The 25277-nt window shown below is 36.4% G+C and overlaps 1 protein-coding gene across 2 annotated transcripts in view; it reads left to right on the top strand.

Moving 5' to 3' along the window:
• The first annotated feature begins 7698 nt into the window (after positions 1-7698).
• LOC140164520 (extracellular tyrosine-protein kinase PKDCC-like) overlaps positions 7699-25277 on the top strand; it is a 35794-nt gene continuing 18215 nt past the window's right edge. Inside the window, exons 1-2 of one of the 2 annotated variants that reach the window (XM_072187818.1) lie at positions 7699-8186; positions 24309-25050. In XM_072187818.1, coding sequence (XP_072043919.1) covers positions 24454-25050 — 597 coding nt within the window. In that variant the 5' untranslated portion in view covers positions 7699-8186; positions 24309-24453. Of the gene's footprint in view, positions 8187-23349; positions 23626-24308; positions 25051-25277 lie in introns of those variants that run through there. The other variant, XM_072187819.1, reaches the window with a different exon arrangement.

The following is a 25277-nucleotide window of genomic DNA, read 5'->3' as shown; positions in this document are numbered from 1 at the left end:
AGGTCAGGAAGGGCAACAAAATGTCCACCTTTAAGAAAGATATGTAATATTGCACCCACTTTAAAAGTCAGTTGTATAGTATATAGTGTACATTAAGTATTCATTGAAGATTGGGGAATATGGTCTGGTCAAGCACGGTCATGACATGATAAATGCTTAAAATTTTGCCCCAAAAGGTGACACATTTTTGATAAATTGCTTCAAAACATTCTAACAATACATATTATGTTAACAATATATGTTTGCTTGCCAAACATCACAATAACATCACAATGAAAAATTTGGCAAAAAACTAAGAAAGCTTTTAAATGTGCAATAATTTCAAACCAAAGAGTGTATCTGGTGTAAGCAATAATAATGATCTATTATTAAGTATTATTATAAGTAAACCACAGCAAACATGCCAAACATGCAATTCTCGGAAATGAAAAGAAGAAATGTTTTAAAGCTTAAGTTAATGGTTACGTCGTATTACAGTAAATTTTGTTTCTCGATCTTATGTTAAATGAAGCCACATTTTTGATGTTTTTATTTTTGGTATTCATGATTTATATATATATATATATAAATTGATATTGTATACATTTTTTTTTATAAATTGATATTGTAGGCTATTATACATTAAACTAATTTTCAATATTACTCATAAGTGAACTGTGAGGTTGTCAGTTGTTGTTCAGCGAAGGTTGTGACCGAATACCGTAGAAACCCGTCTATAAGGAATAGAAGCGACTGTGATGATAGCATATTTCACGCTAGCGCCCTCCACAATATTATATCATTATGGAATTTGAGCAAATCATTTACTGACACAAGCAGGTATACAATGTATTATTTTATCTTTATTTCGCATCTCACGAGCATAGCTCACTTGGCAAGGCATAAGACTTTGGTTCTTTAGATCGGAAGATGGTGAGTTCGAGCCTCATCACGGTCACACAAACTTTTATAAACAAAATATTGTTCAAACTTTTCATTTATATTTTCTTGCATTTTCTAAAGACTCCTTTCGTGATCATTTTTTTTTTCATATTTAGTTTAATTTATTCTATTGTTTTTCTTTTATTGTTTCTTTTCTTTGTCTTTTTTTCTTGTTTAATTTTATTTTTCTTTATTTTTCTTTGATTCATATAATATTGGCAGGATAAGGAGAGGAGGGAACTAAAGACCCATTCAGTGATTTGCTCATCCGGACGATCGTAAAAATCATCAAAATTCACCTTTGTCATTGTCATAGATGTGGTAACATAGCCTGCTAGTGGTTCAGCAGAAAACCGTGTGACACATAATATACATTTGGCTACATTTTATTATACGATAAATACGAATTTATTAAACATGGTAACAAATATTCTCTAGCAGATCGGTTATACGATGGAACTGGTAGGCATAGGCCTATTATAAATTCGGGATATTAAATATCTTCCTGACGAGACAGATCTGCGCATGTGGTCAAAGACGATTCCTTACTAGCCACAGACCGTCCGCTGGAATTAGTTGAATCGCTATGGCTGTTGGTCGGACCTCTCATCTCTCCACATCGATTGTGACCTATCCCCGACATTGCCCTTATGAACTCACATCCTCCTGTTTTATTCCAATACGCTGGCGAAGTTACGTAATAATCGGATTAACTACCATATAGCAATAGGTGAAAACAATTTTTGAATATACCGCGTTATACACTGATACGTTCAGGCGGTACCTCTTCATTGAACCATATCATGCTGCACCTGTAAGATCTTTGAAAAGACCAGTATTGTATTCAATCTATGATTGCAGACATACACAGTACAGGTGATGAGTGTAACCTGCTTGTAGCGCAGCGCGATATGTTCAAAATTGTTTTCACCTATTGCTATGGTAATTAATCCGATTAATTACGCAACTTCACCAGCGTGTAATGGCCGAATAAATTCTGACCATCACTTGGCTTGTTGGATTCGTCTATACTACAATTCGCTGTCGAAGTGACGTAATAATCGCAATAACTACCATCAAGCAGATTGCACTAATCACCCGCGTATGTCACCAAACATAGATTGAATACCACTCTTTTCATAAATACTAATCTTACATGGCGAGTGATTAGCATTTCTTTGACAACTATGGTTTAATGCATAGGTGCCACGTGAACGATGAAGTGCAGGGCTATATATTCGAAATTGTATTCATCAATTGCTATGGTAGTTAATCCGATTAATTACGTCACATCGACAGCGAATAGCCTATAGTATGGGTTCAAGTGGAACAAAAAATAGTGTATGTCCATTGCTAGCTATGGTAATTAATCATGTTAGTGTTTACATCACTACTTCGGTGAAGACAAGAGAAGTGTGCCTTCTCTACCAACGCCTGTGATATAACAGGTGCAAGCGAAACAAAATTGAATGACCAGAATAGTTTCCTTTGTCAGATGAATTGATTGAAGTTTTTGAAGACACTCTATTCTTGATGGGACAATAGATTCAAATATGGAATAATTATTATTCCTCATCTATTTTTTTTTATTGAAAAAACTGCAATTGTGGCAACAGAACAATATTTATTTTGATTTCATTTCAAGTAGAAACAAAATCGTGCTTAAGCCAAAAACGCACCCTACCTCAAGAATTGGGATGGCACAAAGGTGCAACATGGGTTTTTATTGCAAAGACGAGGACAGACAAGTAGTTACAACACATCTGTCTAACCGTGGGTTTCGCTATTATTTAGAATAAATGCTTTTACTAGTTTCTATAAAACCACAAAATTACTAAAAAAACTATAAAAAAACTATAAAAAAAAAAAAAAAAAAAAACGCACCTAAAATTAAAAGTAGAAAGGTAGATTTGAAGAAAGATAAAAAGAACATGTCAAAAGTTAAAATTAAACGAGAATGAAAAAACGGAACCGGTGCCCGGACAATGCTCTCTTCAGCATGTCTTCAGTTCCAAAGTCTGACGCTCTATCAATTGAGCTATACGATCCTGATATACGATACAGTCGTTATTATGTCAATACAATTGATTGGTGTTACAACATACTTAGATGGAATGCATAGCCACCCAGTGCCAGTATATATTTGCTCAAACTCCAAATACAACAAGCAACCAATTTTATTGAGGGCGTTTCTTAGGTATATCCTTGTAGACGGGGTTTTACGGTATTTGAGGTTCGTCTTAATATTGTGTTGAGATCGTTAGTTTAAATAATTATGAATGAACAGAGATGAATTTTTATGCTACTTTTTATCCCTTGACAAGACACTACCCGATGCCATTTCATTATACTTTACCCACATGATCATGATGGAATGTCATACATGCGTGCATACCGTGCTTCCCAATTATACACCCGCAGATTAGGCCTACTAAAAAATTGTTTGATTGGCGTAACCCAACTGACCCTAAAAATAAGCCCGACCTATAGACTTTTTTTCTTATATTTTTGCATAAAAATTACAAAAATTAAAAAAAACTAATAATTTTTTTGTTATTACGCAATTTACAGTTTAAAATGTGTGTTAAAAAATGCCGACCGACGTACGCTAATTTTTTTATGTTACGCCAATCAAACAATATTTTAGGCCTTAGACCTAATATTCAACACAGCAGCCCTAATTTTAAGTGTAGGCCTACCGCCAGAACAAATACATTATCTTGCACTATTTAAATGTATATACCTCGAGTCCTAGTTCGACGTAGCCTGCTAACGCCTGTACGAAAGAATATAGCATGTTAAAATGAAGAAAAAGTATTTTAAAAAAAAGGAAAGAAAGAAAGAAAAAACAAAACCACGTGTTTTTTGTTTCTTGTTTTATTATTATTATATGTATTGTTATTATGTTTTTAGACATTTAAGACTTTGGAATGCTTTAGGAAAGCTTTATACAGATGATAGATAATAGGTTATTAGATAAGGATCACTTTAAAGGCTTTTTGTGCATATGGTTTACACCCTGGTAAGAGTATTAATTATATTTAAAAAAAGAAAGGCTTCCACGTTTTCCGCTAGCAATAATATCCTCAATTTACATTGAAAAAAAAACCCAGCTCTCTTCCTCATCAAATCATAAAAATCCCTTGGACGAGAAACGCAAATGCCAACGTGGCCCTATACTTTTTATATTTAGATGTGGTAATTTTAATATTTTAAATTAACTATGTGCATGGTATCTGTGTCTGTGGGCAATCAGATTCATAACCTATTATGAGAGACAGTCATGCTGAACGGTCACAGGCGTGCAAGCGTATCGGTTATTATGGTTATTGTCACTTTTAACCCATCTTTCTCAATTACCTTTGCTAATGACATCAATGATATATTGTTTTTTATTAAAGTGAAATATTTGTTTAGTCATATTCTATTACACAGACATATTTTTCTATTGTAACTGACAAATTCTTTTTTAAGTGGATTATTGGCCCGATTAACGGTCATGGCATGGCTTAAGTCAGGCATTCAAATTTATATTTCAAAAAGCACATGCGTTTAATATATGTTTGTAGGAAAGTTACTGGGACTCCATTATTATCATTGGCATTCAAAGTGATACATGTTCAAAGGAAAAGGAGTCATAGGTCTAGAAGTGTTTACAGGTTGTTGTTGCACCAATTCAACCACACCCGCTGAACATAGGAGTATCAGGTATGTGCATGAAGTATGTAGGCTGAGTATCATGACTAATTCTTTTCTTGATCTCGTTAAATTGCATATACATTGTACTCTCACCTTGATCACTTATTGTTTTGACGTTTTGGTCATTTTTTGAGTATTTGTTTTTGTGGTTAGAGTCTCTTCAGGACATTGCAGTTATTACTGCTACTATAATAAATGCAAGAAAACGATCGGTAATTGGTAATAATAGGAACTAAATAATTATACTGTATACGATTCACGTGGGATCATGCACGGTCAGCTATTATAGTGCTCGGTTTAGTTTCTTGCTATCTACTGAAGATAGCAAATGGTTGCCTGCTTGCTTGTTTGGCTGTCCAGTTCTTTCTCTGTTTCTTGTCACGCGGGATCATGGTCAGCTACCATAATATTCATTTGCTCGGTTTAGTTTCTTGCTAGCTATCTACTGAAGATAGCAATGATGCACACGCCGGAGAGGAGTTCGGATTTCCAGACTTCTCAATTTGAGAGCTCATTTTGGACAACTCTGTGATTTTTGGCACACACATATGTGGGGCTTATGTTATCATCCAAATAGTTACCTTCATGGTTGTTTGGCTGCCCAGATCTTTCTCTGTTTCTTGTCATGCAGGACCACGGTCAGCTATTATAATAGTGCTCGGTTTATTTTCTTGCTATCTACTGAAGATAGCAATGATGCACACGCCCTATAGAGGAGTTCGGATTTCCAGACTTCTCAATTTCAGAGCTCATTTTGGACAATTCTGTGATTTGGCCCCCTGTGCTTATGTTATCATCCAAATGGTTGCCTGCCTGCTTGTTTGGCTGTCCGGTTCTTTCTCTGTTTCTTAACACGCGGTATCACGGCCAGCTAATAGTGCTCGGTTTAGTTTCTTGCTATCTACTGAAGATAGCAAATGGTTGCCTGCCTGCTTGTTTGGCTACCAGTTCCTTCTCTGTTTCTTGTCACGCGGGATCATGGTCAGCTACCATAATATTCATTTGCTCGGTTTAGTTTCGTGCTAGCTATATATCTACTGAAGATAGCAATGATGCACACGCCCTATAGAGGAGTTCGGATTTCCAGACTCCTCCATTTGAGAGCTCATTTTGGACAATTCTGTGATTTTTGGGCCCCAAATAATATGTGAGGCTTATGTTATCATCCATATACAGGGTGTCCCAAACGCAACTACCCATTTGTTCTCGGATTTAATTTTATCATATAGTTGATAGTTAACAGTTTTACATATTCTAAAGGAGTATTTTGAAAATATTTGGCGAGAAAATTGTGAAATTTACATCTAAGCATCGTTGAGATATGGCAATTTCGGCAAAATCAAGCGAAATCGATATCTACACTTGAGTAGGCTTCCCAACAAACACGAAAATGTTCTTAAAACGTTTATTCAAAACATTTTGATAACATTTGAAAAAAAACCCACAAAAATGTTCTAAACAAAAACACGTTTTATGTTCTTAAAACGCAAAAATGTTCTTAAACACAAACACAGAAATAAATACAAACACACCCCCACACACAAACAAAAATGTTCTTAAAACGTTTTGATAACATTTTGAAAGGTCATGAAAACGTTTTTAAAACGTTATTGTAAAATATTTTGGGCAAACATTTTTGTAAAATATTTTGGCAACACTTTGGCAACACTTTAATAACATAACATTCTGTGTTGAATGTTTTGTATCAGGTTTTCAAAAATGGTTTTGAATGTTATTAAAACGTTTTAATACCCTTTATAACCTGACATTTAAACGTTTCGTTTTCTGTAAAACGTTTTGTGTTTGCTGGGTTACATGTAATATTATCATTGAGCTAAATTTTACATATTGTTCTATATATTAAAAATGAAATATTCATTTAGTCATATTTTATTTCACAGACATATTTGTGTATTATATAACTGACAAATTCTTTAATAACTTGATTTAATGGCCCGATTAACGGTCATGACATGGCTTAACGTCACTCAAAATATATCTCGATGGACGGGACATTTTTGGGACTGCATCTTATCATTGGCATGTTCGAAGGAAAAGGAGTCTCCCCGGAAGTTGCGTTACTAGCTATGCTACCAATTCAACCACACCCACTGAACGTAGGAGTATGGCTTATGTGACTTGAAAGCGTTCCCGTCAAATTGTATACATGTTACGATCACCAAATTTTTGGAAGTTTTGGTTATTTATTTTTGGGGTATTTGTTTTTTAAGTGGCTGGAGTCTCTCAGGAAGTTACAGTGGTTACTACTATAATCAGGGGGGGTGAGAGTTCCTCTTTTCAGCTGATTTCCTCGTTTTGGGTTGGCAAAATGTACGCATTTCTTTTATTTTCAGCCCATATTTGGCGTTTTTACCCTGATTTTAAGCTGTTTTCAGCGTTTTTTTAGTAACTTTCCTCTTTTTTGGTCTATGGCCTCTCACACCCCTGTATGCAAGAAAACGACCGGTCTGATGAAGCCACTAGTGTAGTGGTGAAACGTCACTAAAACGTGAGTAAATCACCTTCGTTTTTACTTGGAATTGTTAAAAATGAACAACAGTCACAGTTGAAATCTACATTCCTAATGAACTTGTTCAAAGATAAGAAAACGACCGGTTTTAAGAATAGAGAATTATTATACCATACGTATCAATGTATAGTGCTCGATTTAGTTTCATGTTATCTACTGAAGATAGCAATTTATTATGCACGGTGTGTCGGGTCGGAGGACAGAGCGGGGTGCATGGATTGGGGGTGTGGGCGGGGGTAATATATCCTTCCTTCCTCCCATCTCTCAAATATTGTCTCTCTCACAACCGGTACCCTCTTCATTTCTCGTTTCTCTGTACACACAATAATGTAGCCTATCTTCATATAGTGTTATACCGGTAGGTCTTATTGTCTGATATTTTAAGTAAAGTTTTTCTTTAATGGTTTTACCAAAATAAGGGCCCTATTAATCAACATTAGTTCAATCATAGACAACAATGTTTCAATATTCTAAACACTATTACGAGACAGTCACGTGATCCGTTAATGGTTCACTACCAAAACAAAATTTTAGGTTACAAGTACAACTACTCATTTAGCTCAGGTTTGACAGTGATATATTGTCACAATCACTCTGGGTCACTAATTTCTATTATTTGGGACTTTTTTTGATCACAATACAGATAAATAAGTTCATTGTAACGGGACTATGAACAACCTACCAGGCATGAAGACGCCCGCTTCAAATGTGTAGCTAATGATGATAAATTTAGGCCTATAAATAGTGACGCATTTGGCATTTGCATGATTGAAGAGGTAATTTTATATGCGGAATTATTTTACATTTAAATGTGTTTTACGTGTATTGAGACAAATCGAGTCAGTATTAACGTTGTTCTATTGAGAGTGGTACTGTTATCCAACTGGATTTATTGAGTACAGCAGAACGTTTAGGATAATTATGTAAAAGGGAAATATGAAACAATTTTGACGTTCAGTATAGGCAGAAAATTATTTGAGCTTCCAAGTCCGTGTGATTTTTCCAATGTGAAAACGGAGTCCATAATAATTAAGAGGTAAGTTCGCTATGCCAATTATTATCATTATGATGCTTTAATTAAAAGACGGTTATAATCGTATAACAATGAATTATAATAATTGTGTAAATAAGGTAGTTAAGTGTTTTAAAATTTCCTGAACATAAAGTTAGTAATTTTTTTTAACTTGAGGGAATAAACGCGAAAAAAATATAGATTTGGCTTGAAGATTGTATCCTACGAGGGCGGTCAAAAAGTTCGATAGAACAAGGTATACTTTGTCGCACGGTAATGACTTTGGTCTCATTTGGAAGCTTGTTCCTTCAAAGCATACTGCAAAAATATTCGATTTTTGCATCACTGCATGGGCAGGACACTCTGCAGAGGCCTCCTTGAATTGAACCGGGGGGAGGGGCACTAGATTTTGGAAGTGATGGGAATGTGCGGATAGCAGTTCAAAACTAGGGGTCTTTTGGCAATTCGGTGAGAGCCTATACCTAGCCACGAAAAAGACGGGTCTTTCGATGAGAAGGCCCCCAGCCAAAAAGGGGTCTTTTCGTGAGACTGGGAAAATCTTACCAAAAACGGAGGTCTTTCAGTCATGAGACTGGGAAGGTTTGGGTCAAAATATAAAACAATCAAAATTCGGTGAGATATTATTAGAAATTTGTCCATATTTCTTGAAAAAAGGGGGTCTTTTGATGACATGAAAACAAAAAAGGGGGTCATTGAGTAAGAATGAGTTCAGTAAAAAAAAGGGGGTCATTGGGTGAAGTTGAAAAAGGGGGGATGTGGCCGCACATCCCCGTCACCCATTTTTAGCGAGTGATCCCCCCGAGCTGAGGAATACATAAATACGCGACCTAATATAGATTAACCTTTTTATCTGAGGAACTTAGTAAATACAAACCACGTCAGGACTAGGGACTTAAAAGGTGGTACTATTATAGTGTCGGCCCCCTGATAAATTTTGTGACTAATTTTGCATTTTTCTCAAAAAATAAGCCTACACACTGGTAACAAAAGTTATGTATATTATAGGGGCAAGGAATCCAATTACTTCACTAAAATTTCAGTGATTCAAGACAAGTGGTTCATTATGTATATAAGAAATGAGGTACATTCTAGCGGTATACCTCTTTTCTTATCATAAATAACGTACCGCTTGTCTTGAGTCACTGAAATTCCAGTGTAGTAACTGGATTCCTTGCCCCTATAATATACATAACTTTTGTTACCAGTGTGTTATAAATTTTGAGAAAAATGCAAAATAGCACACATTTATCAAGAGGCCCGACACTGTAGTAGGCCTACCGCCTTGTATTTACACGATAGTCAATATAAATCTGTGCATGATTCGCCCATTATTACTTAATTAAGTTACCTATCGCATTGGGAAGTAAATAAGCAAATGATGGATGGGGTTTTATACTGTATTGTTTATCGCTTGTCATGTTTGTTGATTTATGTAGCTACCCAGCAAACACAAAACGTTTTCGACATCATTCGCAAAAGGTTATAAAAGGTTGTCAGAAAACGTTTAAATGTCGGGTTATATAAAGGGTACATTAATGGTATAAAACGTTTTCATAACATTAAATAACATTTTGTTGGTAATTTACTGCACAGCAAACACAAATGTTTTACAGAAAACATTTAAATGTCGGGGTATATAAAGGGTATAAAAACGTTTTAATAACATTCCAAAAACATTTTTGAAAACTTGGTACAAATCATTCTAAACAGAATGTTATTTTGGGGTTGAAAAATATTTTGCAAAAATGTTTGCCCAAAATATTTACAATAACGTTTTTAAAATGTTTTCACGACCTTTATATAACCCGACATTTAAATGTTATTAAAACGTTTTGTAAAAAACATTTTAAGAACATTTCTGTGTTTGCTGGGTGCAAATATTTTAACATAATTTAAGTGTTGACAAAATATTTGGCTAAAAATGTTTGCAAAAATAGTTTACAATGGCATTTCGAAAACATTTAAAAAATATTGTTGTAGTGTGTTTTCATACAAAACGTTTAAAACGATTTCATGACCTTTATATAACCCGACATTTTAATGTTATTAAAACGTTTTTACCTAAACCAAAACCCAAAATATAACTTATTTAAAACGTTTTAAAAACATTTTTGTGTTTGCTGGGTATGTCTCTGTGGCCAATTCCAAATCTCTTTTTCGTGATTTTTTAAATGGGAATAACAAAGGGCACATTTTGTGTAGTCATTACTGGGTTTATTTTTATATCTCGTCTTTTGTATATACAAGTACCATTATTATGAAAACGTGATACAATGTTAATAGATATCAGATATACGAAATGTCAGAAAACAATAATTGCAGCACGTCACAGGTCAAACAACGTTCTACAGCAAGGAAACAAAATAATATATAGGACTATATTGATTTAAACATTCAACAGGATTACATATTATATTGGGTCCACAACTTATAAGTTCCCCCCTAAATACTTTTTTAATAAATCGAAAAATATTTGACGAAATGCAAATGTGTAAAAAGAATAAGTACCCTTATTTGTTTTACACATAATTAACCATTGTGACTGAACGCAAATTATGAGGTGTGACGCTATAAAATTGGTGCACAGGGCCAGGGTAAAACAAATAGGGCTATACATATCTTTTTACATTTTTATTTTTCGTAAAACATTTTTCGACTTATTTTAAAAAGTATTATAGGGAAATTATAAGTTGTGGACTGTATAGTACTGCTCAGTAGAGACGGGATATAATATTGGATTCGTACAAAATCATTGCCCTTCTTTCTTTTTTTGAAGTTATTTCTTATCTCTAAAATGAAATGTTATATAGCATATTTTTCCTAAATTTCTAATCGTCGGGGCATATTTTGAGTAGGCCTACATTAAGTTTTGCTTTCTTTTTTAATTTGTCACATTGATTAGACCACATTAGACCACAGCGACGCCCTCAATTTTTTCTCGAATTTCTACTTTTTTCATGATTGTATAATGCCCATGGTGTACTAAAATACCATGTGAAAACTATAGGCTAAGCCTGGAGTGCTTTAATTACAGTAAAATTTAAGGTTTTATAATAAAACCGGAGATCTCAGGTTTATACCGAAAACACCAATCGAGAATAGATGGCTCACACGTCTCGTGCATGTGTATTATTGAATCAGTGATGACGTATAAACTGTGTGTATATTGCCATTCGCCTTACGTCCAAGCTGCATGAAGCTAAATAACAATCGGTAATACACGCATTAGGCGCTGGAATGAAATACCAGTGTTCTTGACCTCATTGGTTGGCTCGAAATTAAAAAGGGGACATAAGGCCAAGTAAAATAAAAACACGTTTCACGTCCGGATTTTTGAAAAAAAAGGAGGAGGAGGGGCTTTTTATTTTTTATTTTTTATCGCAAAATCTGTATAAATACCCATAATTAGAGCCGTTTTAGCGTACACAATAATACATGGAAAAAGGAGGAGGCCTCTTTTTATTTGTTGTTCTGGGAGGTAGGCCCCCTCTCATTATCTCAAAACCTTCCAAAAGTGTTTCTTCTGTATTAGCAATGTCATAGAAAGCATCCCTACTTCCTAGACATATTTTTTTGAAAAGATAACTGAATTTCAAAAAATCAAAAAATAATTGAAGAAACCTCCAAAAAGGAAGCGGGAGGGGACGTGAAACATGTTTATTTTTTTATTTGGCCTAATGTGATCAGTGAAAACTAACATTTTGTGGCGAACAAATAGGAATTGTTACGAGCCGTACTTGACTCAAGGCCAAAATCACCTTTTACCCGAACTCACACGAATGCACAACACAAATACACTGTTCGTTTAAGCTAACAAAATCTAAGTCTTTAATTGAAAGCAAGTTTCGTTTGGTACAATATAATGACTACAAATGCACATATACATTAATCTATAATCACTCTTTATCTATTTTGTACTTAGCCAGCATTCTTCTTCTTGGTGATCATAAAGTTCTTGTAATGTTCTGGACGACTGATGTAATATATCCCTATTCACTTGTCCTGCGACAATCAGCGAAGTCCTTTGTACACTTGCATTGATAACTCCTTGCGTATAAAATCCTTACACGAAAATGGTGTTCTCCAAACACGTTTACAACTCCTTGCGCAATTCTCCTATACTAAACTCCTTGCGCCGTCCTCCTATGCTAAACTCCTTGCGCCGTCCTCCTATGCTAAACTCCTTGCGCAGTTCTCCAAATTCAACTCCTTGCGCTGCTTTCTCCAAACTTGGTGCTATTTCCACCTTTCACACAATATCTTCAGGAAGTAGGACTGCGATGCAGTTGTCCCCACTTATTTTGACAGTTGCGTTGAATCAAAATACCAGACTTCAGCAAGTCGACAGAAGAATATATTTCCTTTCTTGGAAGAATAACGTTCTTTGACGTATTCTAGATCTTCTCCGACAACACTGGTAAATAGTAGCACTTTGACTACATAAAATATTTCTGGTTTGTAATTTCCTTTCTTTCAAGGAATTGGACTGTAAGCATAGCCCAGATCAACACTATCAACTGTGACAATAATTGTGTTTACATTTCTTATATATCAAGCATGGGAAAAACCCCATTCTATTATGGGCCATTTACTACCTTCACATTATGCTCAATCTGGGAAATTCCAAAGTCTTAATTATAACATAAACCTTTCACATGACATCACTCCTGAGGGGAAATCCCATTACATCACTTCCTGAGGGGAATCCCATATATGATGTCATCTCTTTACAATCTGAAGGGGTTTCCAAATATTCCAAATTAGATATGATTCAACTTGTTTTGCTCAATTTGAGAGGGAATTCCCTAAAATGTCATCACTCATGTAACTTTGTAAACAAAGATAAATCATCAAATTAAATTACTCAGGGCACATCACAGAATCTATTCTTTATTGAAATCTCACATTATTGCTAGCGATTTAAGAACCTTTTAACCCTCTAAATGAGCAACAAAATCAAGTTTCCCCGTTATTACTTCACCAACCTCCCTGTGAACATAGATATAGTGAAGGAAACAATGCTTACCCTGGTCCAACATGGTCCAAACGTCCAGTTTCCCTGGAAGTCTAATTGGTACATCCCCAACTGCATGGGCCGGGCCATTTTGACGATGATACTACACGTCTCAACTATTAGGGGAAAGTGGGGTAATCCCGGGCACCTTTCGTTAAGGCTACACAGGTACAAGATTAAATAAAGTTCATCAGTAAAAATCATATCAATGCAAAGTAGGAGTAATGTTCTAACTAGTAACCAGTTTTTAATAACTCAACATCTATGGTTAATAAGTTACAATTAAAAAAAATAAAATAAAAAATGATGGGGTAATGCCGGACACGGGGTAATCCCGGACACATGATTGTTGCTAAGAGGGAAAGTGGAGTAGGATGATGATCACCTAGAATGTATTAGGTACTTCTGTTACCTCAAGCATACAACTATGGGAGCTGTTGTTGTCTATATTTTCGAAATAACAAGTGTCCGGCATTACCCCATCTGTATAGAGACGCATGTGTGTCCGGGATTACCCCTCACGGTCCCGATTTAATTTTTCAGTGCTTGTTCTACTAATCCATTTTTAAGATACCAAAATTCATACATCCAGCTAACAATCAAATATCAAACATAATTTTCATCCATACTTCATCTGTGTCCCTTGTCGCATTAACTATCACCCAGCTAATAAATCACTTTTCAGATAAAAAGTCAAAAATGACAATTTCTGTTTTTTCGTAATTTTCACAAAGAAAGACGATACTCAAAGCGCTGGTAGTAGTACACGTGAGGTACACCTTGAGGTAGCTAATACCCTAAGGTAGTATAATAGTGCCACCCTTCTCCGTTTAGCTGCAATCGATGTGTCCGGGATTCCCCACAGTCCGGCATTACCCCACTTTCCCCTATAGCCCAGCTGTGGGGATGTTCCAACGCCCTGAATTTCCTGTAGGCCCTACTAATTAACTCGTAGGCTACTTATGTTTGTCTATAGAAACCTTGTACCCGGGATTTTTGACCTGGTCGAAAAGATTTGTGGCAGGGTGGATTTGTTATAACAAAAAAATACTTGTGCGACGTTAGGGGATTTCTGAGAGGGGATGTATACCTTCTGAGAATTTGATTTTTTTTCTTCAAAATGAAACCCCAATTCAAGCCGTTTGGTGCAACATTACAAAAAAAATCTGTTTTTGTACATTGTTGTTGCTATTGCGTCCATATGTTAATGAAAGTACGTTATTAGACATTTGGCACATTCTCCGATAAAGTGTCCAAAAAGCCAAATCGCCCATAGTTTCAAGTCGTATTTACCTAGCCGGGACACCGGCTAGGTCTTGTGATGCTATCGGATCTTTCTTCTTTCTTCTTTCTTCTGGCAACAAATTTCAAAATGCTTCTTCTCCTACATGTTACATCCTACAATGACGTCACTTGCACATATGCATCGGCTATATCCAGTGTCTATAGGATATTCACACATTTGGGGTCAAAGGTCATTAAGGGGTCATTTCCGGTATAAAACCAAATATCTTGAAATTGCTTCTTCTGCCACAAATTACATAGTACGATGATGTCACTTACACATATGCATCGGCTATATCCAGTGCCTATAAATTATTCACAGAATTTGGGTCAAAGGTCATTAAGGGGTCATTTCCGGTCTGAAAGCTAAAAATATTCAAAAAATCACTGTTTTTACAAATTACATAGCAGAGTGTTGTCATTAGCACACATGCATTGCTACCAACCAGGGTCTTTGGGGTGTCTACAGTTTTGGGGTCAAAGGTCATTAAGGTGTCGCTTCCGGTCAAAAACAAAAAATCATCAAATATGTAATTTTTTTTAAATCTCAAAACGTAACCAGACCAGAGTGACGTAAACTTCGTATATGCATTAGTGTTACACGGTGTATGCACGGTGTTTTTATTTTTTTGGTCAACGGTCATTTAGACGTCATTTCCGGTTTTAAGCTAAATAACTTCAAGAATTTTTATCTCCATAACTAAGCATAGTAGATTTTTTTTATTTAAAATGTAACAATGCATTTTTGAGGTGTATATGAGTTTTTTTTAATATTGGGGTCAAAGGTCATTAAGGAGGTCAAAACGTAAAATTTGCAAAAAATGTTTAAAATTACGGAAAAGTAGCTGTATCTTAGCCTATGGAAGACGCATGAAGCCCCTACATGCTACAGTGATGCACCATTAATGGTGTGTGATGTCCATAAACTTTAAGACTGGCATTTCCGACTCCGGCTAGGTCCAGATCTGTAACCAGATCTAGTCAGACTTGTTTTGTCAGAAAGAAATGACTTTTATTAATATAACTAATACTTAGGAGTTGCTTTTTAAAATGTGTGGGGCTAGAGGTTGTAACATGCCTAGAAAGTATAAAACAATAAAGCTGATTATGCATATCCATTGTTTTCCTCCATGTCGCCAGCAAAGGTGCGTTCCGTATAATGTGTCCCTGTTCGCTATACATGCGCGCATAATAATGGATTATAGGTACTTTTCATTAGCTGGTATCATGCCCTAATTTTAAAGTATAAAACATCACAACGCAGGTTATTAAATTTTTCCAACAGGTCTTTGAGACTATGTCGCCAATATTGTTCACAGATACGTTACCATATTTCAAATGGATAGCAATCTGTCAAAATAACTACCTATATGAATGTTATCATATTATGTGATGGATCAAGCAGGCTCCATAGTTATATTATATATGTGGTATATAACACAATGGTTTCAAAGTTAAAAAATCAGGTATATTAATGGCAAAAAATCACCCATGCATTGTTTTGTGCTCTGAAACTATTAAAGTTTACGATTCTGAATGATTTTCATGAATTCTTCGTGGTTGGAATTTTGCAATTACCGAGACCAAACTTGAACGCTTTATCGGAGAATGAGCCATTTAAGCCATTATCACGATGCGTCAACCACGTGAAAAGAATCAATATATTTACGAGGAGGCCTATTATGCTGTTGACTTGTTGATTTGTATATTAATTGGTTTATTATATCTAAAAAAATAATTAAAAAAAACACCGTTGCAAACGTAAAAGAAGCCCGAAAGTTGAAAACTGTTAAAAAAAAAAAAAAAAAAAAAAAACAGTAACTTAATTGCACCGTTTTGGGAACAGGTGGGGCGTCGCGCAATTTTGACCGATATAATATTGACCAATTAGACTCACTCTCTCCCTTCTCTTTATTGAATTCGCACATTATTGCTTTAATTGCATGTGCCAATATACATTGCATTGATGCATCGAACGTGCCAAACATCGGCTGAATAATCCTAACCTTGCAGAGGCCTTTTAACGCCTTCCTAACCATTTGAGACTGTTAGCTATCAGATATCGGGCTATTCCAGTTGAAATTCATAAACTTCCCGTGGAAGACATACACCTAAGCTTAATCTCCCAAACAGGGGGTGCAGATTTGAAATGGAATCACTCTTCATTAAGGCAATCCTATTTGAAATTCACATTCCCTGTGTGGAAGATTAAGGTCATGTCTTCCATAGGGAGGGTATAGATTACAAACGGAATAGCTTCGGCCGAGTGTCATTTGTCAATATGAAGATGAGAAGAAACTCTCAAAGGCTCCATAGGTTGCGTGTCATTAAGCACAGTAAATTCTAGCAATTATGACTGACTGAGCCTTACACTAACAAAGATGATATTAAATGTAATGCACTTCTTCTTTTCCGTTGTTTGTGATCCGACCGAATGTGGCCTAATGCCCACGATTTATATATCATTTTATTTTTACTTAGTGATCCGTGTGCTGGAAAACATACATTGTATACAACTAATCTTAGTTATAATAAAGCATGTAAATCATATTTCATCTCGTGATTATATTCAACCGTGCACCACACTCACAAACAGTTACTAATGTTTTATGTGAAAAGGTTTTTTTATGAATTACTTATGGTAAAAGATCGATAGCAATGTAGTTTTTCCATGACTCGGTTTACCATATTGAATGGAAATACATTAATCACCGACATTGCATTTACACAATGCTGATTATTATAATGTGACTCACAATATTTTATTCCGAATGTTTATCTAATGCGCACGATATATTTATTATTTTTTAATCTTTATTTGGTGATCCGTGTGCTGGAAAACGTACATACAACTAATCTAAGCAAAAGCTATAATAAATATTAAAATAAGACTAAACTATTACAATGTGTGCCATCTATAAAGCACCAGGTTCCTCCTCCTTCTTCTCCACGTACCTCCACTTTCTCCTCCTCCTCAACTCCTTCTCCTTCTCATCCCTCTCCTCTTTCTCCGCCTCCTTCTCCTCCTCCTCACTCCCTTTCCTCTTTCACCACCACCACCACCGCCGCCGCCGCCACCACCACCACCACCACCATCGCCACCACCACAACCACCACAACCACCTCCTCCTCCTCCTTCTTCATCTCCTCCTCATCCTCTTCCATTGCCTCCTCCTCATCATCCACTGTCCACTACCTTTTTTATTTCTTCTTTGCACTATGTATTTTTATTTTAGACTGTGATCCGTATCATGGAAAACTTGCATTACTTTATAGGCTTTAAAGAGACTATAGACATCATAATTACAAAATGTGATTTTTTGCATAATATGTAGGGTAGCTGCAGGTAATATGGGACAGCAGGTAATATGGGACACCTGTTTTCATTTTTTTACAAAAAGTAGCTTAGAGAAGGTAAACACTTTAAGTTGATTTGTTAAGTGTTTAGAGACATCAATTGTGCTTCTAGAAATGCAGTTTTGGAGTCTGTGTATCAAACTCTTGGAAATCAATGCCAAAAGAGTGAAATTGCCCAAAAATTATGTCGTTTTTTTTTGCCTGATATAAAATCAATGACGTCACATTTTATGATTAGAGAGATTGCGAAATTTACGTGAAACGTGATACGGGAACGGCAACGGCAAACTACATTAGTCAAAAATAGGTTAGTGTGCCCTCTAGAGGGTGAAATCTATTGTGAATTGGTCAATCGTGGAATTACCGTAAGGCGATTACGTTGCGGTTGGTAGCAAAAAATGACGTTCTAAAATGACAAAAAGACGCATTATAAAATGCAGAAAAATGTTATGTTTCTCTTGCTATGAAGCGAATCAAAGTATCCTAATAGAGCAAGTAGAGTCCGACATGTAATAAAATCCATTTTGGGGGTTACAATTTGACCTAGTATAGACCAGAAGAAGTGAATAAATTTCGATTTTTTTCGACGCGAATTCGAACGGGAAGATTACCTAGTCATTTGTGTGTGGAAAATGCCGTCCAAAAATCATCTTGCGAAGAGGCGTTTTAGGCAATATCGAGTCGTGTTACGGCAAATTTGCCGTTGAATTTTTGTTTTGGACGGGGACATAAGTTCATGCAACGCCATTTTTCGCCTTGCTTTTTCATTGTTTTAAACATGTTAAACAGCTGTCAAAGTGTTTTGCTTATGGGATTGAGATTTGGCTATAGCCGGGGCCTATAGGGTAAGCACAGATTTGAGGTCAAAGGTCATTAAGGGTGTAATTCCAGTACATAACAAAGAGCTTCAAAATGCTTCTTTTCCTCCAGATTACATGGTATACAGAGGTGCGACTGACACATAAGCATTGACATTAGCTGGTTCAAGATCATATAGGGGTCAAACAGTTTATTACTGAAAACAACTTTGAAATTCCCTTTTGCTGTGATCATCAGAACAATGGCATCATGTGCATAGGGTTATAATTACAGTTGACTTAAACATGGGGAGGGGTCTGTTTTGGGGGAAATTCTAAAATTTTATCCAATTTGAATGAAATTAGTATTACGTGATGTTGATATGATTCAAAACACGATGGAGGTCATTTTAAGGTCATCAGAGGTCAAGTCAAGATCAAATTGTTTTTATTAGATTGCCATTAAACTTAGTGCCTATATTTTTCACAAAAAGACAATTTTGACCAAAGCCATTTCAAGGTCATCAGAGGTCATTTCAAGGTCACCACTGGACTTCGCGGTCTTACAAGACCGCAACATATCTATCGATGTCTTTCTTTTCGATCAGTGTTCCGGGGGAATTCGTTGTGACGACGAGTCATAATCGATGCATGATGCACGAAGCAGTAAGCGAGAAAAAGAGCAATGATGAACAGAAGAAAAAGATTCACCCGTTCACTCAATCATGAACGAATAGAACTGGAGCATGCAATATATCATGTCTAGAGTTGAAAATGATATAAGAATAATAAAAGTAGTAAATCAATAATAAATATGAAGTATAAATAAATTAAATTAAAGTAATAAAAGTATTTAATGGAGGATATTTATAGATAGAAGAGAAATATAATTGAACAAAGTGCAAATAAATTAATTAATCCATGGATAAGTAGTGTAATAATCAGCATGGTAAAAAGAAGATGGTCTCACAAACAGAGAGTTTGCTCTGAAAAAAAAAAAAAATCAGTGAATGGATGGTACAGCTAGCAGGTGAAAAGGGCAGTTAGACCAAGCAAAAAGGGGTGCCATTTCCATTGTTCTTTGCCCTACAGTGTTTTTGTTTGCTCAGGACACGTGCATTTTAAATCGCCTACCGCATTTCATATACAAGAAAGCCATTGAACAGTGTAGCAGCTCGTTCATGCATATCGACAGACGATGTCAAGTGGTCTATAAATAAAACCATGAATGAAATAAGATTGTATAACTATTTGTCGTAGTGTGATGTCAAAATCGATCGATGCCAAGTTAACTGGTTTACTCACGGAACCACGATCAAAACGAACACAACACAAAGCCAGTGGATTTAAATTGGCACAAATTCGTACAAACTGTACAAACTCGGTTTTTTACTGATCATACCAGACTTGTAGTACCCGTACCCGTACTCGTACCCGTACCCGTACTCGAGTCCCAATTTCCGTACCCGTACCCGTACTCGTACCCGTGGCTTCGGACCCGTACCCGTACCCGTACTCATGCCGTAGTTTGACTTCGTACCCGTACCCGTACCTGTACTCATGGACTGGGACCTGTACCCGTACCCATGACCTGGGACCCGTACCCGTACCTGTACCCATGGCCTGGGACCCGTACCCGTACCCGTACTCATGGTCAGGGACCCCCGTACCCATGGGTACGGGTACCATACAGTACATGGTTACACAAAAATGCAGGAAAGTGAGAATAGAATACTCTCACTTCCCAAATGCATGTTAACTCCACTCATGAATCCCACTGTGAGTCCTCTGATCATAAATTCATAATTAAAACAAATAGGTTAGGCCCACTAGGCCTACATCATGGATGGGGTTGGATGGGGAGTAAATGGAAAGCTATAGCAAATGCCTTTAAATTTATTTTAGCCTGGTCCAGGGCCCTGAAAAAGATAAATCCAGCCCTGGCTACACAAAATGAACATGAATGCTGCACATGTACAATGTAGCAGCCTGTGCACACTGCCACCCATACACATGTCTCATTCACACAATGACTGATCAATACAGAAAAAGACCCAGCAAAGATGTTTTCTTTTGTGGTGAATTTCAAGTTATCATGTTAAAATATCATTATTTTAGCTTCTACTAATCATTTTGATATTTTCCATTCAAATACACTCCACTACTTGTATGCTGCACACATGTATAACTAATGATAATATGACTGGTGTGACTTTTCTGCCAGCCACATATGAGCATACAGTGTACATACTTCTTGTGCCAGGCTTGGGCTAGTGCATCTGAGACAAATGAATAGAGAGGGCCTTACCATACAGGAATTTGGGATTTGATATTGAAAGAGATTTAAAGGAGTTTTAAAATATAAAATAAAACATGGATATAATTATCCAGATGTGCATAATTAATGGTAATAATTACAATGATTAAGCTAATGGAAAATCTGTTGGATGTGTATTGTGTATATGTGCATGAATGTACTTGGAAAATTTACAATTAATTTAATTCCAATTGATGTTTAAGATAAATAATTTTCCCACATTGTACATGGATTGATTGGACTGGAATCGGACTGGGGTCGACTTCGAGCCCGAGTCCTATTTTTTGACCGAGCTGAGCTAAGCCTTTTAATGTTTAATTCTGAGCCGAGTCCGAGTCCAGCAAAAAGTGGACTTGAGTCCGAGTCCAGACTTGAAATATTTAATCTCTTCTTGTACATGTTTAATTAATTTAATTTAATTTATTTATACTCATACCCATAATTGGACCCATACCCGTACCCGTACCCATACTGGGACCCGTACCCGTACCCGTACTCGAGTCCCAATTTCCGTACCCGTACCCGTACTCGTACCCGTGGCTTCGGACCCGTACCCGTACCCGTACTCATACCCTATTTTGACTTTGGACCCGTACCCGTACCCGTACTCATGGACTGGGACCCGTACCCGTACCCGTACCCATGACCTGGGACCCGTACCCGTACCCGTACCCATGGCTTGGGACCCGTACCCGTACCCGTACTCATGGTCCGGGACCCGTACCCGTACCCGTACTCATGACGGGTCCCAATACTACAAGTCTGGATCATACTGCCTTCACCATCCGACACCAAACTCTTGTTTTGGTTATTTAGACAACTAATGACATACACCTGTTAAAAAATACTCGATTAAAAAAAACCCCGCAAAACATCGATGCTATGATCTATACTGGACTGAATGCAGCCAATCGTATTTCATACGAATACAAATGTGGGTTCGATACACCCAAGGGTGAAATGGTGATTCATATCTCTTTATTGAGGTTGTGCATATAACGTATCATACCGTGAATATGACGGACTACTCAAATGCATTCAACAAAAGCATGATCCAATCTACCGCGACATTTAGTCTCACACACAAAAGCAAATGCACTACGATCATATAGGTTGATGACAACATTTGATTGAATGGACTGGACTGCGCCATGATTACGGTGAAGGACACCGGTTAAAATCCTTTGTTTGGAGCCAATCGATAAAAGCATGCAGGTCATCTATAGATATATTTGTTTCAGCATAGCGCCACCATAAATTTATTATAGTTAAGTTTCGAGGCGAACGGCATTATGAGGTCCGCCCGCACAATGCCGTAACAGGTAACCCGTATGGCGTTTCCAGTGAACGCCTCTTCGCAATCTCTCTATTGTGTATCCAAAAACTCTGGTACTGAGGGGGCATTTGTCATTTTTTATGATCTTTAGGTGATGGGTTAAGCTTATCAGCAGGTAAAATTCCACTGACAAGTGGCACTTTCCTTTATAAATGATTATTTTCTCTGATTTTCAACTGAATGGGTGCAGGTAATATGGGACACATAGGAAATTGTGTGCATTGTCAATGCGAAAAGCAAAACTATTTAGAAAATTGAATTTTCTTGTAGAAATCTGCATTTAACATTCAAAATCATGTAACAAAAATGTTTTTAGAACAAAAGAGTGATTTTCTGAACTTTTTGATTTTCACCATAGAGATAACACAGTGTCCCATATTACCTGCACATGCAGGTAATATGGGACACTTGACGATGACGTCATTTTGACGTCATAGCGTCCAAACAAACATAAAAACAAGGTAACATTGCCTGTTTTATTAATCTTAAAGGACAGGTTGTTCATCATAACAATCTCTTGTGGGCATATCTTCTTTAGTTTTTATGCAAATAAGCTAAACGTCCTTAATGGTCCCATATTCCCTGCAGGTACCCTATACTATCACTTTACGGGGTTCATGACCATACAAATCTTGCGTATCCACAACATGCTCATCTTTCAGGGCACATTTCTTAAACCCCAATACAGTTGCACATTCATTGAATGACCTTTTGAAATTTGGGTACACAAACTCATACTCCGCAACTTGAGGTCAAATTTTGCTCTATGATTGTTTAATTGAGGTTATTGAACTATGGCATTGGGATGAGGCCATTCTGGTCCATAGTGATATATTTGTTAAGATAACAGTAATCAATTACTATGCCTGCATGTGCAACATATCTTTATTGTTTCGTTTTGAGAGCAATTAATATAGAGTTGACCTATTTCCATTGTATCGCATAGGTGACATTGAATCCATGTATTTTTCATTCCTCCACTGCTCAAGCGTCGTCAGTTACGCCAGCTCAAATTACTCGCGCTGAAAAGCATTTTCAAGCGATGCCTGTTGTTTTACAGCTTCGGCGAGACGTGTCATGGTGCGAAATCAATTTACATTAATGACTATACCTATGATAACTATTCCACAGTCATTATATGTAACAGCACGGATACGTACTTTGCTGCATTTGAACGATCACAAATGTTGCACGAGATCGTGACTTCAAGGACAAGAACTTGTCCTTTTTTGACCAGATGGAATTGGATACTTTTAGTTGAGCAATGGATAATTCTGAGGAACAGCTCAGCTCATCACTTTTTGTTTTACCTATAAAAATGTGTGATACTGACTTTGGTAAGTCAAGTCTATTTTTCATAACTAAACGTACGGTTTCCATCAATTTGGTTGGATTTTGTTATTCTTTACCCAAAATGCTGAAATATTATAGTAATAACTGCCGGGAAGAGTTTCTGTCCATTTTAAGCTTAAATAACATGGAAAAGTGAAGCTGTTTTGGTCTTTAACATGGAGTTTTATGTCGGACATAAAGTCATAATTATGACTTTATGTCAAAATTGCTCTGTTGAGCTACAAACAACACATTTGGTTGATTACATTTATGTGTAAGTTGGGACATGTGTGTTGTAATGTGTTACAACCTTCGCGTTTTGAAGTAATATTGAAATCTCGTATATTGTTTTTCCTTTGCACCTTTGCAGATGAAGTGTTACACTCTCAGTCAACAAAAAGGGTTCTAAAATCTGTCCTCTATACCCGGCCTCTATATGGAACTCTCAATGGTTCTGTACAAAAACGGTTTTATAAAGACCAAAGATGGTCAAAGAACATTTTAAAGAACCTTAAAGTGTACTTTCAGTTTAAATAACTTTTTTTCTTGAAGGTGCCACTGTATATAAAGGACAAAACGGTTTCCTTCGGGCTTTTTAGAACCATTTTGCTGAAAGTGTACAACCTCTGTGTCTTGAAGTAATACATTTATGTAAAAACTATTATTATTTGTTTGCTTTTGATTTCAGACACACGGTGAATACTTGACAATTGCGACTTCGGGAATATGCCATGCTTTAGTTACATTCCGTCGACTGTTTCCAATCGCGAACTGCCTTAGATTTGACATGTGTATCCTCTGCGGAGCTGTAGTTTATCAGCAATATTCTAACCATGATAATCACACAGAGTCTTTGCCATGTTTACCATGGACTGAACCGTTTTCGTCTATCATGTCTATGTCGGCTACTCATTTTGATTATTTTAATGTATAAATTGTGCCTTGTAACTCTATTGGAGAAGATTAATTTTTCATATCAGGTATCCGGAGATAGGGATACCGTGAATTTTGAATATGAACAGCATCATAACTGCACGTATGAATTAATAAAACAAGGATATATAGTGAAAAGAAATACATCAACATTGCATCATCGTAAGCTTGATTCGAAAACTGAAACAGAGCAAGATAATCGAGAGCAAATTCCACAGCTCAAAGCAGAAGAGTCAAAACTATTATCATGTGCAAATTTAAGCGTATTAAAACTCGGACGAAATCTAGGCAAAGGTATCACTAAAGAGGTGTTTCAGAGTAGCTATAAAGGTACAGACGTCGCGGTTAAAATGATTACACCAAGCGTGGAAGATGTAACGGCTTGTTTGAAACGAGGGAAGTATAATAAACCAGAGGAATGCTATCTATATGCTAATTATAAGTTACTCAAGGAAATTACATTATCGCTGCAGTTAAACCACCGTAATATACTGAAGGTACGTATATGGTCAATTCCAGCGAAAGCGGGACAAAATTCTCTCTATGTTAACTTTCCACTTTAAAATGTCATTAATAAAGGAAATCACGTTATTGATGGAGCATATCATGTCACGTCCAATGTGCTCTCTTTGAGCATATAGGCCTTTACTAGCAAGTCATACCAGGGGACAAGTTATGATGGCTTAAATGAATCGGCGTTACCCACGAATTCAAAGATAAAGCA

The sequence above is a fragment of the Amphiura filiformis genome, chromosome 11 (genome assembly GCF_039555335.1).
Source record: "Amphiura filiformis chromosome 11, Afil_fr2py, whole genome shotgun sequence".
NCBI classification, from domain to species: domain Eukaryota; kingdom Metazoa; phylum Echinodermata; class Ophiuroidea; order Amphilepidida; family Amphiuridae; genus Amphiura; species Amphiura filiformis.
This window is presented reverse-complemented; position numbering and strand designations above follow the sequence as displayed.